At 40.9% G+C, this 19569-nt stretch overlaps 1 protein-coding gene and 1 pseudogene across 1 annotated transcript in view; both read left to right on the top strand.

Moving 5' to 3' along the window:
- Positions 1–5893: 5893 nt before the first annotated feature.
- Positions 5894–19569, top strand: part of LOC105031956 (protein CHROMATIN REMODELING 19) — a 33792-nt gene continuing 20116 nt past the window's right edge. The window contains 5 exon segments of the mRNA XM_010906259.4: positions 5894–6560; positions 6687–6804; positions 13887–13927; positions 14007–14257; positions 14359–14539. Coding sequence (XP_010904561.3) covers positions 6033–6560; positions 6687–6804; positions 13887–13927; positions 14007–14257; positions 14359–14539 — 1119 coding nt within the window. The 5' untranslated portion in view covers positions 5894–6032.
- Positions 15761–16724, top strand: LOC109504877 (uncharacterized; annotated as a pseudogene).

Genomic DNA, 19569 nt, shown 5'->3' with positions numbered 1-19569 from the left:
CTAATAAGGTTTTACTACTACAAGGTTACCATGCCTCCCCGTAGAATGACAAGAACTACTCAAAGAATTGCAAGAGAGACATCACAACCACGGGATGGTAGCACTCCCCATCTGACCAGTGGCATCCCTCAGGAGGAGGGAGTCGTAGATCCTAATGGGAGTGCTTCGAGAGCACGTCAAGAACCAGATATGGCTCAGTTAATGCAGACCCTAATCAGGATGGTACAAGCGCAACAACAAATACAGCAGCAAATGTTTGAACAACAGCAGATACAACGAGATGCACAACAGCATCCACCACCACAACATGGAGAGCAACCAGTACAACGGAATAACATTTCAGAATTTAAAAAGCTTGCTCCTCCAGCTTTCAAGGGGACTACTGAACCTTTGGAGGCTGATAACTGGATAATGGAAATGGAGAAGGCCTTCGCTGTCCAAGAGTGTCTTGATGAAGAAAAGATTCGATATGCAGCTTATTTACTACAAGGAGAAGCATACAATTGGTGTTAGCGACTACAGCGCAAGCATGAACAAGACGACGAAATACTTACCTAGGAAAGATTTCGGATTGCATTCTATGATCAGTATTTTCCTCGGAGTATAAGGATCCAGAAAGAGTAAGAGTTTATTTATTTGAAGCAAAAAGGTATGGGTGTGACTGAATATGAAGCAAAATTTACAGAGTTAGCAAAATCTGCTCCGAGATTAGTGGATGGTGAGCAAGAACGTGTTCACAAGTTCGAGATGGGATTGAGAACTGAAATTCGAAAACAAGTGGTTCCCTATGAATTGACAACTTATGCAGATGTGGTAAATAAAGCACTGATAATTGAAAGGGAAGTCAATGAAGAACGCATGGAAAGGGAAAGAAGGCAAAGAAAGAGAGCAAAATCAAATGATACACAAGGGCAGAATAATAAAAACATCAAAAGATCAGCTAAGGGAGTAGTAGACAATAAGACTCAACAGATTGATGGTGAGCCATGCTCCAGATGTGGCAAAAATCATGCAGACAAGGATTGCTATTGGAATACAGGTGCTTGTTTCAAATGTGGTCAGATGGATCATAAAATTGCTAGCTGCCCGCTAAATACTGAAAATCAAGTTGGCCAAAGAACTTATGAAGGACAACATAGGGGTGGTGGACAGATTTCTAAAAATCAGGGAAGAGTTTATGCGCTTTCTCAACAGAATCCACAGGCTTCTAATACAATGGTGATAGGTATGAAAAATTTTGAGGACGAAATTTCTTTTTAGGGATGAAGAATGTTATAGCCCAAAACCCAGCCCAACCAAGCCCAGCCCAGCAGACCCAAGCCCAAAAAAAAAAAAAAAAAAACAAAACAAAACAGGGGAATCAAATCGGGAAGAAGACTCCCGATAGGAGTCTTCTTCTCCGGTGAGACCCGGGCGAGATCGGACTCCTAGGACCCCTCGGAGTCCTAGGGTTCCCTATAAGAAGACCCCCTCTCCCTTGAGACCGAACATCGGCCTCCTCCCTCTCTCTTTCTCTCCGTCTTTCTCGATCGAAGCCGCGGACACCGTTCGATTTCTCACCGTGATTTCTCGTCGATGAGGTCACCGGAGGCCGGAGTGAGTCTTCCTTTCCTTCCTCTCTTCCTTCCCTATCTTCCCGTACCTTTGCTTGAGGCGGCTGGCGACGAGTGTCGCCGATTTTCGATCGGGAAAGAGACCCTATTTTTGAGCCTCTTTCTCCTTGATTTTCCGACGCCGGCGATCGTAATCGACCGCCGGCCATACTCCTCCGTGACCGGGGGAGTGGCCCCCATCTGTCGTCGGCCTCCACCGCGGTGGTCGTGGCCTGAACGGCCCGGCAAAAGGAGGGGACGTCGGTCCTCTGTTCCGGTGCGGGAAGAGCCGAGAAGAAGAAGAAGAAGAAGAAGAAGAAAAAGAAAAGAAAAGAAAAAAAAGAAAAGAAAAGAAGAAAAAGAAGAAAAGAAAAGAAAAGAAAAAGAAGAAAAAGAGAAAAAAAAAGAAAAGAAAAGAAAAGAAAAAAAAGTAAAATAAAATAAAATATATATATATATATATATATAAATAAATACATAAATACATAAATAAGAAAATAATAAATAAATAAATAAATAAAAATTAAAAAAAATGATGAGAGAGAGTTTCTCTCTCTTCTCTCTCTTCTTTCAGTTTGAACCCTGACTTTCTCTCTCTGGAATTGAACTTTCTCTCTCTATTTTCTCTCTCTAGAATTTTCTCTCTCTAGATTGTTTCTCTCTCTTGATGGATTTCTCTCTCTTTAAAGTTATTCCTCTAGGATTAGTGAAGTGGAAGGCTTCATTGATGATTTTGATCAAGTTTAGCGAAGAGTCTGATTTTAAGTGAGATTTTGATTTTGGGATTTGTTAGATTTAATTTTGAATTAAAATTAATATAAAAATATAATTTTGGATAATAGGCATGGAAGAATCTTTTAGAAGTTAGTCGATCCATTCATTCAGTGCTCCGTGAAAGGTAAGTAATGAATCATCTTCTCGAGATATTCTACATTTATTCTGAAAATAAATAATTATTCTCTGAAATTATGCATGATTTATGAAATTATGTTTTGAAAGAAAAATGCTTTTGGAATGTAATGATATATCGATTTATGCACATGTTCAGTGAAAAATTATGATATATTATGATACAAAGTATTTTGATATAGATCGGATTTATGCTCTCAGCCTAACTATGTTTCAGTGGGCCCTACCAATGGGGATTATACGTTGGTACTCAGTGGACCCTGCCAGTGGGGGTTGTGCGCTGGTGTTTGTGGACCCTGCCAGTGGAGGTTGTGCGCTGGTATTTGTGGACCCTGCCAGTGGGGGTTATGCGCTGGTATTCTGTGGACCCCGCCAATGGGGGTTAAACGTTGGTCATAGTCGAGGCTGTTGAGTTACGAGTATTTTGAATCGAATCGGATTTATGATTATATTATATATGAATATTTGAAAATATTGAAATTGTATTAAATCAGCATGAAATATATTTTTATGTTTATTTACAGCATTATTCTTAAAAATTATATAATATCTGAAATATCTGGTAGAGATACTTGTTACTTACTGGACTGTCTAGCTCATTACCTTTCTTTCTATTTTTCAGATTCAGATAATTAATTTTGAGCGTGGGAAGAAATATTGGGACAGAGCTTTTAGAGGCGAGATTTAGCGTTGTCAACTTCAATAAACTTAGATCTAATGTTTTATTTTTAGCAAAAATTTTATTGGATGTAAGACATTTGATTTAATTACTTGAATTACAGTTGAATAATAATTATTTGAATTTATTCTGCTGTGATGCATTGATATCGTGATGAGATGCCTTGCATGCTTATGGAGAGAGTTCTTCATAAGTATGCGGCGGTTGCCGCGACCCTCGATTCACAATCTCGGATCGGGGGCGTGACACCATTAATAGCCAAATGATGTGATAGCTCCTTTTTGAAAAGATGCCCATTCGATTTCGAACGAATGCATGCCCTCAATTTGCCACCTGTTGTACTCCTATCCTTCGAACCATCTAAATTTCGGACTCGAAAGTAGGAGGCATATATTGGGGAGGGGTATTACGCCCAAACCGAAAGTATGTCCCTGCTAATGTCAAGGCAGAACCGATCCCCGTGGAATCTGCATCACCTCAGTTAACCCGATCCTAGCGATGGATGTGCCGCCCAAGGATCAAGGGTCGTCCAACACCCATGCCGTGGTTCGAACCCCCTCTTTGGATCAAACTGATCCCAACTTTTGGATCCTAATCTGATGGCCAGTCTTAGCAGTAATAAGCCTTGGGCAGACTTCAGTGATTCGGCTGATCCCCTTTTTGGCTGACCCCCGACTACTTACTTCGGAAGAGGGTCGAGCATCAGATAGCCATTCCCCGCCTAAGGTCCAAGTTGGAGGATACTCTAATCATTCCTCTTTGTACAAACTTGTTAGGCTATTCTGTCTAGCTATGCCACTCCACCTACTAGCTGCGTGCCAGTTGAGCTCATGTCACATCACCATCCCCTCCACAGTCAGACTGCACGTCGGTTAGAGGAACATTTACCGTCAGAGCCATTTAAAGATGCCCCATATGGCTCCGTACGATAGGACATGATCGGAATGGCCTCCCATCCTTCCGTCCTTGGCCTTAATCTCTCTATAAATAGAGAAAGGGTCCCGATGAAGGCCACAATACCGATCCCCGCCTCAACCACCAACTCCGATTTTTTGTCGATCTATACATCGGCCAATCGACCTCAGGGCGACACTAGGACATCGAGCACCGAGCCAAGAGATGCTCAACTTTGACATCTTCCTCGGAGATTCTGAGTCCATCCTTACTCTTAACCAGTCTCTGGGTCATTCACTATTACAACCTATCACTTAGAGAAGATCGGCCCTCACCATCCCAAATCCCATGGGGCAAATTGAACCAGTCTCCAGGATAAGCCGGGCCTCTCTTTTCCGACTCTCCACTATCTTCGGGTAGGACCTTTTGAAGGACCCTCCGGTGTCCTTGCTCTGACCATCGATCTCAGCCACCATCAGTTAACAAATGGGCAAACCCGGGCAAACCAGCTGATCCTCCCTCCTGGCCGACCCCCTCCATTTAGCAACAGGGGCATCTGTTGGCCTCCAGAATCGGGAGAAGGATCCGGCATTAGACGACGGCCTTCCATCTAAAGTGCAGGTCAGAGAACACTAATTATAGTTTCTGTCTAATCATGTCAAGTCAGGATACATTATCTTACTGCGCCATTCCACTTGTCGGCCACGTGCCGACTAAGCCCACGTCACATCGCCTCCTCTGCTGATTGCACGTCGAGTAAAAGCATGCTTGCCGCTGGGACACATGACATGATCTGTATGGCTCAAGTGGTCCGGAATGACTTTTTATCTTTTTACTCTCGACCTTGACCCCTCTATAAATAAAAAGGTGAGACCCTCTAAGCACGCATGCGTGCCATCATATTTGTGCTCTCTCACGATTCCCCCTTTTTCCTCTATTGTGCTAGAGTCTTGATTTGACTGTCAGAGGGTCCACACTGGAGACAACTCCGATCAAGACTTGTTTTACAGGGACGCCACTCCGATGGTCTCCGACTTGCTCCAGCCATCTCTAGCCGCAGTCGGAAATCTTTCGCAACAATATCAATTTAAACAGATATCTAGGTCCAAGTGGTATCTAGGAGTTCAAACGAGCAAGCCAATTAAAGAGATTCTTTGTGCACCGCAAGCAGTGTAGAAATCCGACGTGGAGCGTAATGCTATATGTGATTGGCCCACGTAGTCATACTTTTCAATATCCATTAATACGCTCATTAAATGCTTGCAGGTCAGCTTTTTGGTTTGAAATTTTGAACGATGAAAATGACCCTCTGTTCTGAAAAAACTATGACATTCCGTGGTCTGTTATGATATCCTGAAGCATATTATGACTTTTTGGAAATAGAAAGTCATAAAAAAGGAAGGTATGACATCCCGTGGCTTGTTATAACATCCTCAAGCATATTATGATTTTTTAAAAATAAAAAATTATAAAGAAGAAAAGATATTTTTGTTATTTAAAATTTTAAACCAATATTAATGGATATTGGAAAGTGTGATTATATGGATTAATAGGAAGAGGCGGTGCATTGTTATTGCACCCGCATGCGGTGCGCAAAAAATTTCTCGCCAACTAAACCATGCTAGCCAATGTTTGCAGCCCAATTCCACCCAATGTGTGCGACCAGAGACTCGACAAGGACCGCGTGGAGTCTCACCGGCGCACTTGAGCTCCTGCCCGGAGGGAATATTTCCCGAAAACTTAAACCAACGAATGCAATGGCGGTTCCTCTCTTACATATTTCTTCCAGAAAACCGCCAAATTTCTGACATCCCCTCGCCGTGGAGTCCTCCAACCTTCGCGCTCCTCCTACTCCGTTACTACTTCCCTTCCCCACCCCGAGCGCCAAACCCTAGGCCTCTCAAATTTCGTACACCCCCTCGCAAAAACCCTAGCTTCTCTCCCGTTTATAGGGCCAGATGAGGCGTGTCTTCGACGAGATCTCCGACGACGAGTGGGAGAATCACTCCTTCAAGCCCGCGAGAATCCTCAAGAAGAGCAGAGCATCGCCTCCCCCGATCGAGTCCTTCGCCTACCAACCGAAAACCCGCGGCGTCGCGAGCCAGAACGGAGCCGGAGTGCCCAAGAGCAGGGTTGACTTGGAGGAGGAGGATGACGATGAGAACGTGGTGACGGCGGCTCGGCCCCCGAAGGGTAGCCGGGGCCGGCGGTTCATTGTGGACGAGGACAGCGATGCCGACGATGTCGCAGAGGTGTTCGAGATTCAGTCGGCGGAAGAGGATGAGGAGGAATTTCGTATTGAAGACGAGGAAGAGGAGGAGAAAGTAGTACAAGAAGCGGAAGAAGAAGTTGATTTAGTTGGTAAGGCCCTCCAGAAGTGCTCAGAGATATCGACAGCTCTACGGCAAGAGCTTTATGGCTCCTCAGTTCATGCTTGTGATCGATATGCCGAAGTGGAAGCTTCTTCTTGTAGGGTTGTTACTCAGGTGCTGGTTTTATTGCAAGTTTACTACTATGATGAACTATAATAGTATTGATAGTTTATCTATATGTGATGTTTGTGACTTGTAAATATATTAATACTTTTTACTTTGCCATGCGTTTGCAAATAGGAAGATATTGAAGCAGCTTGTGCGAGTGAAGAATCAGATTTTGAGCCAATTTTGAAGCCTTATCAGCTCGTTGGTGTTAATTTTCTTCTACTTTTGTACAGGAAAAATATTGGTGGAGGTAAGACTAGCGATCAGCTGTGCCAATTATTTACTTGCCCCTTGCTGTTCCATCTATGGCACTTAAAATAAATTGCTTGCTGATGTTTTTGCAGTCTGTGTATAATTCTTTAAGGGTTTACAATGTGAGGAAGAGGCTTTGAGAATGTATTTGATATGTTCACTAGTTTAAGATTATGATCATTTTCACATGCATTTTTAGAGAGGCTTAATTATGCAAAAAACCTTGTTCTTTTTTGAAGATTTTTAATTTCATCCTAAACTTCTATTTAGTGCGATCAGATTATCCAACTTTCAAATTGGTTCAATTCAAACGTTGGCTGTAATTTCTGTTGGCCTATCATGAAAGAGTTATCATGTGATGTCATGTTACCCCCTTATATGGCCTTCATTTTCATGTTGCAAAGCTCTATCATGTGACAACTCTATCATGGCAGGCCAATAGAAATTACAATCAGGGTTGGAATTCAACCAATTTGAAAGTTAGATGATGTAATTTCACTGAATAAAAGTTTGGGATGAAATTGAAAACCCCTAAAAAGTGAAAGATTTTTTGCATCATTAAGCTTTTTAGAAATAAATATTTGTTAGATGATGCTTATATAGAAAACAATATGTGTAGCCATGTGCAAAGGGAAACCCCTTATACCTTTCCACTTTGTAGTCATATTTGTACGGAGCAATTTTTAGAAACTATGCACGAGTTCGTCTAACAACAATACTCACCTTGTAAAATTAGTATCTTCTGCAATTTCTTGCTACACACATCTCAAGTCTAGTTATTCAAATTTTGTCCCAACATTTTCTCTTGCTCACTATGAAGAAGGATATGAATATGTACTCTTATATTCTATTTGTATTTATATAATCTCTTGTTGTATGATGCTAGTTTTTGCATTTATAATAGAGCAATTTATCAATTGCACATGGTAATTTAAATATTTGAGTCATACGTATCTCAATTTTTGTATCTATTAGTTTGTCATTGGAAGGTTGATATAAATATGAGTAGTCATTTACCTAATGCCCCACAATGTATCTATTAACAGAAGTGGAGTTCCACAGTGTAGCCCTTGTGTAATTAGCCATAGAAGCAGCTCTTGGTCAACAGCGCTATTAGCTTCCATGTAGATAAATGTCATCTCAAAGGAGTGAAGGCTTGTCACTGTCCCCTGACAGTTTGGAATTAGGGGGTGAGGATTGGCATCATTATGCACTAATCGATAACCATTTTGCTACATCAAAGGAGTTCCCCTTTAGAAGAATATGGGAAGCCCTCAAAGTCTCTAACTTCTCATGCGTTGTGCAACTTAGGCATCAAAATAGTAGTATCAAAGACTCGGAATAGTAGTTGCCGCAACAAGGGAGCAACTATGACTCTTGATAACAAAGCTTGCTCTATCATACGTTCTTTTGTTATGCACTAGGATTGCTGACTCAGAATTGGATCCCATGCTGGCCGGCTGGTGGTACGAGTCGGTACGCTTCTGTATCAGACTGTACTGAGCCGAACCAACATGGAAATTAGGGGTGAACTAGGGAGGAAAAGAGAGAGAGGGGTAGGGAGGGAGAGGGAGGGAAGGAAATAGGGGTTGATGGATACACTAACGGTGGCCACCGAAGGGCCATGGAGGCCTCCTGAGCTCCGCGATTTTTTGCTAGAGAAAATGCGAGAAAAGAGAGAGGAAGGGAGAAAAGAGGAGGGAAGATGATAGAGAGGCTGTCGGAGGGCCGCCATAGGACGGCTGCTGTGGTCGTTGGAGGCCCAAAATAGCCTCGCGGCCATCGCAGTTTGAAACGGGGGTTCCCCCTTGTTTCATCATGTTTTTTAAAAAATACGACCTATTGCAGCGGGTTCGAAAGAGGGGTTCGCTCCCATTTCGTTGTATTTTTAAAAAAAACACGACATAGTGAAGCCGGTAATGGTTTGAACCTGCGGCAGCCACAAGCTATTTTGGGTCGTCTGACAGCCACAACGGTCATTCGCTGGAGGCCTTCCCGCTGCCTTTCACTCCCTCCTCTTCTCTCCCTCCCCCTTTCTCTCTATCTCTCTCTTCTCGCATCTTGTGGAGGATTAGGAGCCTCGGAGGCCTCAACGGCCCTCCGGCAGCCTCGGTGGGCCACCATCAGCTTTTTTTCTTTTCTTCTCTCCATCTCTCTCTTTTCTTCTCCCTCGCTCCGTCTTCATTGGCATTCCGAATTGGATGTCTGAACCGCACTGGTTAGCCACTAGTATGGTTCGGCATGCCCCAAACCGCCTGATTTAGAGTGTTCGGTGAACCCTTTGCCTTCAATGTTGATCTTGAGGAAGCAAGGGGTGATAGCTCCCAAGTGAAAGGATCAGTTGTAGAGATGTAGAACCATATGGTTCTTTGTTGAATATTCTCTGTTGAATTTGCATAGGATGGGGAAATATATGGGGTTGCAATGCCTTACTTCTTACCTAAATGTTGTTCATAGGCCTTTGATTCAATTGTTGGTAATCATTTTAAAAGCCAATCCACATGGTTTTTAGGGGGTAAAAGTGCATTTGTTGCTATTAGTAATGTAGGTCATTATTTAGAATTGCTACTTTGGAAAATGTTGGATGCTTCAAAATGGTTGATAACATGAAAGGTACAAGCATATATGAGATGGACATTTAATTATAAAGCATATATGAAATTCTGGTAATACTATGAACTCAAGTGCAAAAATGAGTGCATTAGAGGCTCTAATGATTGAGAAAAAAATAGTTGAGAATGGATTGAAATGATGTAAGTGAATATTTAAGGAGGTTGACAATGCAATACTTGGATGCTCCATCTTTGAGGTAACTTGGACACTTGGACATGGCAGGATGCTAGAATACATAGTTGAACACCACATTGAGGCATCCTACTAATGCCAACAAAAAGTACCAATTTTTGGCACTTGTTTTTGTTATGTCATGTAGGAGACTCTTAATTTCAAGTGTAAGAGACACTTAAGTAAGTGCGTTTCAGGTTTTGACATAAATTTATTATAGTTATTTATCAACTTAAGTACCTAAGTATACCTAGTAATGCACTTGGATTTATTTCAAATGATCAGGAAAAAGAATTGGAAGCCTAGAATAATTTAGATGAAAGTTACCATCTGATTGTTAAAAAGCTCACTTTTGCTGACTGTCATAGTGGATGGGTACTGAACAGGGATGATTACAGAGGATTTATATAGTTGACTGAAAATATTCGATGCTTGCTAGCTGTGACATAAACACAGGAGAGAGATGGTGGAGTAAACACATCAATATAGATGGTTGTTTTAACAAAAAATTCTGCGATACTTCACCAACAACCTTTCGCTTTATAGTTTAGGAGCTCTCCAGCAACTTAAGCCATTAGCCATGATCATAGACTTCCCAGATGATTAGTACTACTACCATAAACTAAATCCTATTATGTAATATGCCCAATGGATCAGCAAATGGATTAACGTATTATACATCAGAAATTGAGAATGTCAACCCTCCGTTGTTGGTGCCAAATTCCTACCGGGGTCAACTTTGGACCAGATGAGCACTTCTAGAAACCTGTGAATAGATTACTGGTAGGGACGCCTCTCTTATTTGTTTGTTTAAACACTTGCAATTGAGAAACAGACTTTGTTCTCCATGTTCTTGGCAATATTCTAGAAAGAGGGAAATAGGAAAGCTTGATGCTGGGAATTGCATTCATATCTAAGATTGTTATTAAGCATTTTGTTTCTAAAATATACATGAAACTGTCAAGTGTCAACCTCTATTGACTCTAAAACAGTCTCTTTTGATCAAGAGCCTTAGAGTACCTTTCATGGATTGTGGGAAAAAAATCCAGTAATCGCAATTGACCATGGCCGTTAATCAGATGTGCTGTATGATCTGTCTAATTCTGTATTTATAGGGCTATGTATAATGTGGTTGACACTTTCATCATTGACAATTGATAAGAGGTTAATGACTTATATTAATAATATATAACCAGAAGACTTGTTCAGATTGCAATCAAAAACCATTATCTTGTTGACACTGAAAACTTCATTGGCATACCATCTTCTAATGAACTCCGTTGTTGTGATGAAGTCTTAGGACTATTTAGATTCGATAAAGAGAGGGTTTATCGATTAGTCTTAAAACTGTTCACGACCAAATGATAGGCTGTTAATAAGGACGACAGCTTCTATCGAGCATAGGTCGCTGTAGGCCATATGGGTTGGTTGTCCTCTTAACCAAGGAGTGTGGAGACACTGGTATGGCATACAGGTGAGATGTAAGGGTATATCGTCATTGAACGTGACCAACTCCAGAGCAATCTGCCGTCGAGAATGTCTCTGATGGGATATAGGATAAGTGTCCCTTAGACCTGAGATCGCCTCAGTGACTTGCAAGCAACTCACTGTGCTTTGGTACTGGACTAACTGAATTTCTAATTCAGTGACGGAAGGCTTTTGGACACAGTCAAGTACTTGCGAAGTCAGAGTATGATCAAGATGGGATTGATCACTCCAAGAGTTGGAGAAGAATGAGTCGCTGTATTTCAATTTAGCAAAATCTTGGCCAGGATAATCCATCAGATGGATTTGATATTTTGAAATACAATATGGACAACTTGATCAGAGTTGACAGTTGAACTCTGAGGTGTCTTATGAGCATTTTGGTCAAGGGGATGAATTATATGGAAACTATATCGCATGGGTTCTAAGGATGTTGTTCTACACATTCGACCTATCTGACCTTCGGTACCATTGCTAGATGGTCACTTCGATTGGTACAGAAATTTGTTCTTGTGCTACCGGCTTAGGTTCGAACCTATGAGGTCACACACATTAGAGTTCACGATCCGATCGGATGGTTGATCAACGATTAAGAATCGTTCTAGGGTTAAACGATCAATACGATTGACATTTAACCTAGTGCAAGTGTTGCAGGAGGATCGATTAGCAATTCGATTGCTAATTGGCTTAATTTGATTAAGCCAATGGGCTGAGATTAAGTCTAATTGAATATGATTTAATTAAATTTGGTTTGGGCTTGATTGGATCAAGTCCAATTGCTTTATTGGATAAGCCAAGTGCAAGGAAAAACTAGTCCTAGTTCAATTAGGATTTGGATCAACCTAATTTCTAATTTGATTGAAAAATTAAATCAGATTTAAATCTAATTTATTTGATTAAATTAGACTCTTAATTGGGTTAAGACCTATTTTAATTATGTTGATTTGATTTTGTTTGATTTGTTTGAGAAATCAAATTTGAACAAGTTATAGATTGAATCCTAGTAAGACTAGGATTCCACCTTGCGCCACCTTAGCCCCCCACGCCCACTCTCTCTTATCCCACGTCCACTCTCTCTTATTTTGTGCGACAAAACCCTCTCTCCCAGGTCTTCACGCACGCCAAAACTTTTCTCTTTCTTTCTTACATGGAATTGTTGTGGATCAAGTCAAAGTAGGAATTAGTTTGGATTTCAAATTCTATGAGATAGAGTTTTAGGAAACCAAAACTCTTTCCTTATGGCACTGATTTTATCCAGATTTTTTTTGGGATTTTCGTAGCTTTTATGGCACATGATATGCGCCCTTTGTGGTGATCCACGGCAGAAAAAGGAGGGGACATCCAAGAGTTGGACGCTCCTTGTCTTGCTTGTTTGGATAATCCTTGATTAGGTATTTGACCTAGACAAGGACTCTTCATATCTCTCTATTTAAAACGCATTTCTTCATGAAATTTCGTGGATTGCAGAGCATTGAGAGACCTTTGGGGCATCCAAAAATCAAGGAGAAAGAGTCTTGGGGCGTGGAGATCTAATAGACACAAAACTAGGTGTTTGGGTTAGAGCAAAGGGAAGAAGAAGAGGGTCTTCTTCTAGAGTTGCTGGGTTCATCTCTTCCCTTCCTCCATCTGTAAGTTTTCTGAGAGTGTCTCATCTAAAACTCCTCCCACTTCTCATCTTTGGAAGAATCCAAATCAAGAAGGAGCATCTGATCGATCATCGAAGAAGGATCAGCGCAGTACTAGCATACTGTGCTGATTTCCTGGTCCAGGATTTCTGATCGTGATTCGTGGGCTGTGTGGACGACTCTAGAGGCTGGACGCATGTGCGGCTCGCAATATCATCCTCAAGCCCGGATCAGCAAAGTTAGAACGTTTAACTTGCAAGGTAATAGATCTGATCTATTATATTTTACATAATTAGATGTAGTATAGAAACATGTTGATATGATCAACATGTAGTTCTTGCTCTTTATATTTTAATTTCTGATTTAATGCCATGTAATAATCATGTAATAGGATCTTAGATCTAGGGATTCTCTGGTTTTACCAGATAAATTTTGATTTATTTTAGTCTTCCGCTGCCTGATCTTGAAAAAGTTTCAAGATCTAACTCTGAAATCCTAGATCTGGTTCTTCAGTTAACACTTTCATCATTGACAATTGATAAGAGGTTAATCACTTATATTAATAATATATAACCAGAAGACTTGTTCGATTGCAATCACAAACCATTATCTTGTTGACACTGAAAACTTCATTGGCATATCTCACTTGTTCAGTTGTTTGAGACACCATGGCTATATTATCAGGGCAAATCAGGGATTAAAAACATCAATCAAATCTCTTCGTTGCCTGCTTGTGATGATTTTACTCATTTATGGCTTTTAGATTGATTAGAATATTCAGATTGGCTTTAATAACTAGAAACTCCCTGTGTTTTGTAATATGTATGTCATATTTCTGCAAACCTGATTTTTGTAAGTGGTCATTGGTTGTGAAGAAGCAAAGAACAAAGATGACATGAACCTCAAATTGAGCTCTACTAGTTTGACATCTATATGCAATTTTAAAATCCTCCAATCCATTAATACAATAACCCTTGCTGATATTTGGTTTTTGTCGGACTTTTGGGGGATAAACTGTGTTGCAGTTATGTTTACTTCATGGTTTATGTTGATTTGGTGGGCTTTCATGCTGTATATAGAGGCATGTCTCTTGAGTTGGCTAACTTTCAGTTCTTAGTTTGATAAACATTACTTCTTTTACTTCTTCATTATGCATATTTTCCCTCTAACAATTAGTTGTATGCAGCCATCTTGGCGGATGAAATGGGGCTTGGTAAGACTGTGCAGGTAAAGTGGGTTTGTATTTAGTTGTGAACTTCCGTACTAGAGGTGGAACATGTTCTGATGATTTTCTTTCTTTTGGCAGGCTGTCACATATCTTACCTTGCTAAAGCACTTGGACAATGATCCAGGTCCCCACCTGATTGTCTGCCCGGCATCAGTTTTAGAAAACTGGGAAAGAGAATTGAGGAGATGGTGTCCATCATTTTCTGTCATGTTATTTCATGGATCTGGAAGAACAACCTATTCAAAGGAGTTAAGCTCCATAGGCAAAGCTGGTCTACCTCCACCATTCAATGTGCTCCTTGTGTGCTATTCACTTTTCGAAAGACGCAGGTTTGTAAGCTACTGTTCTTGCGGTAGTAAGATGTTTAGTCTCCGAATCTAGATTAAGATCTCACTGAAAATTGCTAAATATTGCGCCTCTTTTCTTGCAGTGCACAGCAGAAAGATGATCGTAAGGCATTGAAGCGGTTGAAGTGGAGCTGTGTGCTAATGGATGAAGCTCATGTTTTGAAGGATAAGAACAGCTTCCGCTGGAAAAACCTGATGTCTGTTGCACAAAATGCACGTCAGCGCTTGATGTTGACAGGAACACCTCTTCAAAATGATTTACACGTATGTTGTTTGCTTTGAGGTTACTGTCATTTTTATTTTAATAATGTGTTTAGAGGCACTGATTTTTCATTAAAATTACTTATTACAATCAAATCCATGGAGTGTGACATAGACTTTTGCATTTTTTTCTGAAGTGGTTATTAGTTATTACATTACATACAGAGATATGGATACTAGATAATAACTCAAAGTGTGCAAAGATTATTGTTTTGAAATTCTAAATATACACAATTTTCTAGGTCGAAGCAAAATGCCATTTAAACATTAGAACGTTAATTGTCATTAATAAAATGTTAGAAAGCATAAAAGAGTCAGATTTTGAAAACAATTATAAATTGTTTGAAGGGGAAGTACAAAACCTTTTACTGATAATTATTTAAGAGGAAAAATTAGAACTTCAGAACTAAACCCAATAAAAGTGGGATTAGATGATTGATTATATTTATGAGAGTTGCTAGAGAAATTCTTGGAGAGTTGAGAAGGAAAATATATATGTGAAGAAACTTGGGTGGGATGATGTTGCACAACAGACAACTAAGGTAAAAGCTTAGCTTTAAACAGTGGAAAAGAACAAATGATATCAGGGACTTTGGTATAAGGTTAAGAAAGATGCTAAAGGACTATTATAGCTAAATATGTAGCATATGATATTGCATAGGATAGGTTGGAGGGGAAGGTGAAGATCAAGTTTTGAAGCTTGACTATAGAGTTTTGAAGCTTGTCTTTAATAAATTTTGAAGTTTTGACTTGATTTTTAGAGTTTTGACCAAAAGAAAAAGGGAAAAAAATGAATAGAACTGTAAAAAGAGGGCAATGAAGTATACATGCATATAAACACACACACACACACACCACACATGTGTACATACATACATACATATAAGGCTGCAAATGGGTCGGGTTAACCCGTGAACCAATCCAGCCGACCTGCTTAGACCCGATCCGACTTATTTTAAAGGACCCACGAGGCTGGGTCAGGTTCTAAAATTGAACCCGTTCAATATTTCAGGTCGGGTCTGGGTTTACTGAATTTGGACCTGATCCGATCCATGAGGACTTTGGAGTTAATTTGGACTTGAGATATTTTACCCGACCCAACCTGACCCGACCCGGACCCAATGCTAGACTCGAACTCATCTGAACCCAAACCCATCCTCCTGTCTCAAGTCTGGAGTCCATCTCTCGTACCATCGTATGCTCTCTTAAAACAAAAGGATGCCCATGCCCTCTCCATCCCTAATCTTTGTTCTCTCTATCTTCCAACCCCAGGCTTCTTCCCACTCCCGATTAACCCTTCTCTCCGGCATTGGCACGGCACGGCCGACGCTTTGGCTCGGGGTCCCCGAGCCAGCGTCGGCGGCGGCCGCGGGGGTCAGTGCAGCGGTGGCCGCCCAAGTGGTCTGGACCCCGATTGATGTCATCAGTCAGAGCCTCATGGTCCAGGACGACGGCGCCGTCGCAAGGTACCTCGGCGGCGTGGATGCCTTTAACATGATCCTTCGATTGGATGGCCTCCGTGGTCTCTACCGGGGCTTCAGCTTGTCGATCCTCACCTAGCCCCCTTCAATGCCATCTGGTGGGCGTCCTACTCTGTCTTCCAGCGGTTCATCTGGGGCGGGCTCCGCCACCTCCACGCTGCGGAGGGTAGGGGCGATACGGGGTTGAGGCGGACTATGGATGGTGGTGGCGATGCTGGGGTGAGTGCGGCGGCGGTGGGTGGAGCGGCGGTGGTGGTGACGATGCTGTTGGACATGATCAAGACGAGGTTGCGGGTGATGGATGGCGGAGATGGTGGTCAGGCGACTGTAGGAGCGACGGTGAAGAGGTTATTGAGGGAAGGGGGGTGAGGGGCATGCTACAGAGGGTTGGGGCTGAGGTGGGTGTCGATGTCGATGTCAGTGACCACCATGATCACCACCTACGAGTTCTTGAAGTGGCTCTCGGCCAAGGAAAAATCCATATGAGAGGTATGAAAATGGAAAAAAAAAATTACACATGGACCCGAACCGATCTAGACCCAGATTCGAACTGAACCCGTATTTCATGGATGGGCAGGGTTATACATGGACCCGACCCAATCCGAATGACCTGTTGGATAAAAAATTTAATCATGGACCCGACCCAATCCGACCCGATCTTCTGTTGGGTTGGGTTGGGTCCAATATTCAAATCCGATCAAAGAACCTACTCGGATCGGGGCCACTCACGACCTGATCCGATCTGACCCATTTGCACCCCCCCACAGACACACGTACATATGTATATATATATACATGTATGTATGTATGCATGCATGCATCTGTATGTGTGTATGTGTGCATGTATCTATATGTGTGTATGATCTATATATACACACACACACACATACATACAACATACATATACACATGCATACATATATGTGTGTGTGTGTATGTATGTATGCATGTATATATCTGTGTGTGTGTGTGTATGTATGTATGTACATATGTATATGTATATATATGTGTATATATATGCGTGTATACACACACACACATATGTATATGTATGTATACATACGTATATACGTATGTGTATGTATATGTACGTATATATGTATATGTATGTATGTATACGTATATATATAGAGAGAGATTGACTTAGCTAAACTTGAGTGGATCTTCACTCAAAATTTGGTCAAATCTAGATTGAATGACGAGAATCCCACATGGATGATCCAAGCCAGTGGATGTGATACTACCTCTAGCTACTTACATACGCAAATCATGTCTTCTAGGTTCCAGCCCATGCATCAAGTTCAAAAAAACCATATGCTGTTTCATGTTATTTAAATTGTCCAACTTTTGACCACTTGATGCATGGGCTAGGGATCTCCAAATCCATAATTTTGGGTGTGGAAGTAGTTCAAAAGTAGTAGATCATATCCAATATCTTACATCATTAATGTGGAACTCCCATCATCTAGTTTGGACCTGATCGAATCTAAGTAGAAATCTATTGGAGGGTAGCTAGACAATTGGTATCTGTGTGTATATGTGTATGCATGTGTATATATATAAACATTTTATATGCATATATAAATATATATGTATATCGATTGTCATTTATATAAACAGAGAGTTAGGTTGAGATGCACTCAAGTGCATTTGGCCTCAAATGCTTCCTAATGAAAATGAATATTGGACCCAAGGTTTGTTGTGCTGGTATTGAGGCCCAGATAGGTCGGCCGGCGGCAAGGTTTGATACGTCCTTATGCCGTTCTGTGCCGGGCCCGTACCTACACAGCAAAGAGGATGAGAGAAAGGGAGAATAGGAGAGAGGAAAAGAGAGGGGAGAAAGGAGAGGAAAGAAGGGAGGGAGAGATGGTAAAGGCCGGTTGTAGTGCGGCTTGATCGCCCTGAACCGAATAGTTCAAAACAGTTTCACATTCCTTGATTGGACCTCTCAAAATAAAAATAGACACCATTGAACGTGATATATGGTGCATAAAAAGCCTAGAAATAAAAGATCCTAAAAATTCAAGATCTTTTACCCATGTAAAGTTTTAACAGTATGATGCCATGTGTTCATTTGATCTATAGTCTAGGAGCATCCAAATCAGTTAAAATATGATTTGAATACGCTTTAAAGTATTTAGATCAAGATCGATGGTTTAAATTTACGAATTATAGTGTATAACATACTTTAGCTCACTAGCTAAATGCTAATGTTCGTTTTGTGCTTGCTTTGTGCATAGAAAAAAGACCAATGAAATCAATTATATTTAGTCTCGTAGCATTTTATACATCATAGATCATTGTCAACAGTGTCAATTTTCATTCTAAGAAGTGCATCATTGATTTCCATTAGTAGACATTTGGAGCCAAATGCACTTAAGTGAATTATAGCATACCTCTCTCTCTCTTTATTTATCTATCTATATATATGCGCGCACGGGCGCGCGCACACATATATGTATATATATATAGAGTCAGCTAGAATTAGGTTGATCGGATCAGGTCAAAACTTCATAATAGGGATCTTACATCAATGATCTAAAGCCGTTGAATATGATTTATTACTTTAAAACCACCTGCACACAAAAAGTTACATGATTTGGAGATCTCTAGCCATGCATCAAGTAGTGAAAAATTGGACAGCCCAAATAAAATTGAACTAGATGTAATTTTTGATCACTTGATGCATAGTATAGGGGTATTCAAATCATATAATTTTGGTGTGCAAGCAGTTTTGTAGTAGATCACATGTAACGACTTGGATTATCGATATAGGACCCCCATTATCCAGTTTTGACCTGATTGGATTTGAGCCCAAATCCGATGGATCTTACCCAAGTTTGCCTCTCTCTCTCTCTCTCTATATATATATATATTATATATATATATATATTATATATATATATATTATATATATATATATATGGAGCCACATGCACTCAAGTGAATTATAGCCTAACTCTCTTGCTATTTATCTATCTACACACACACACACATGCACACATATATAATATACATGATATGTACATACATTTATGAGAGACTTTCTATAATTTAAGCTGATGGGTTGTTCAGAGCGGTGCTGTGTCTTTTTGGCAAGAGGACTGGCTGGGATTTGGTCCTTTGATGAATTTTCTGTCTTCAGACCAGTGGGAGTTGTTTGAGGACAAGCAGGTTTCAGTGTCTCATGCTTTTGCAGAGGATGGATTATTGAATTTGCAGCTTGTAGAAGAGATTTGTGACATAATACACCCAAAGGTGGTGGGAATGAAAGAATGACAAATCAGCTTTCTAAATGGACCATTTGTTACGGAGACAAAAATCTTTCCCAACGTCAGAGAATCATGTCGAAGGAACTCAGCAAAATAACCCGTAACTTCGGGAGAAGGGTGCTCTCCTATCTTTTGATTAGGAAAGCGGCACATACTAGGGGGTAGTGACTGTTTGTTAAAAACACAAGACTCTTCCAACCTTTTCAGAAAACCAGTTCACTATGCGCCCCACCCCGTGAGTACTATGTTGCCATAGCTTGCGCCCCAAAAGGTTGCTGAC

The sequence above is a fragment of the Elaeis guineensis genome, chromosome 4 (assembly GCF_000442705.2).
Source record: "Elaeis guineensis isolate ETL-2024a chromosome 4, EG11, whole genome shotgun sequence".
NCBI lineage: Eukaryota > Viridiplantae > Streptophyta > Magnoliopsida > Arecales > Arecaceae > Elaeis > Elaeis guineensis.
Note: the sequence above shows the minus strand (reverse complement) of the source record. Positions and strands in the feature narration are given on the sequence as shown.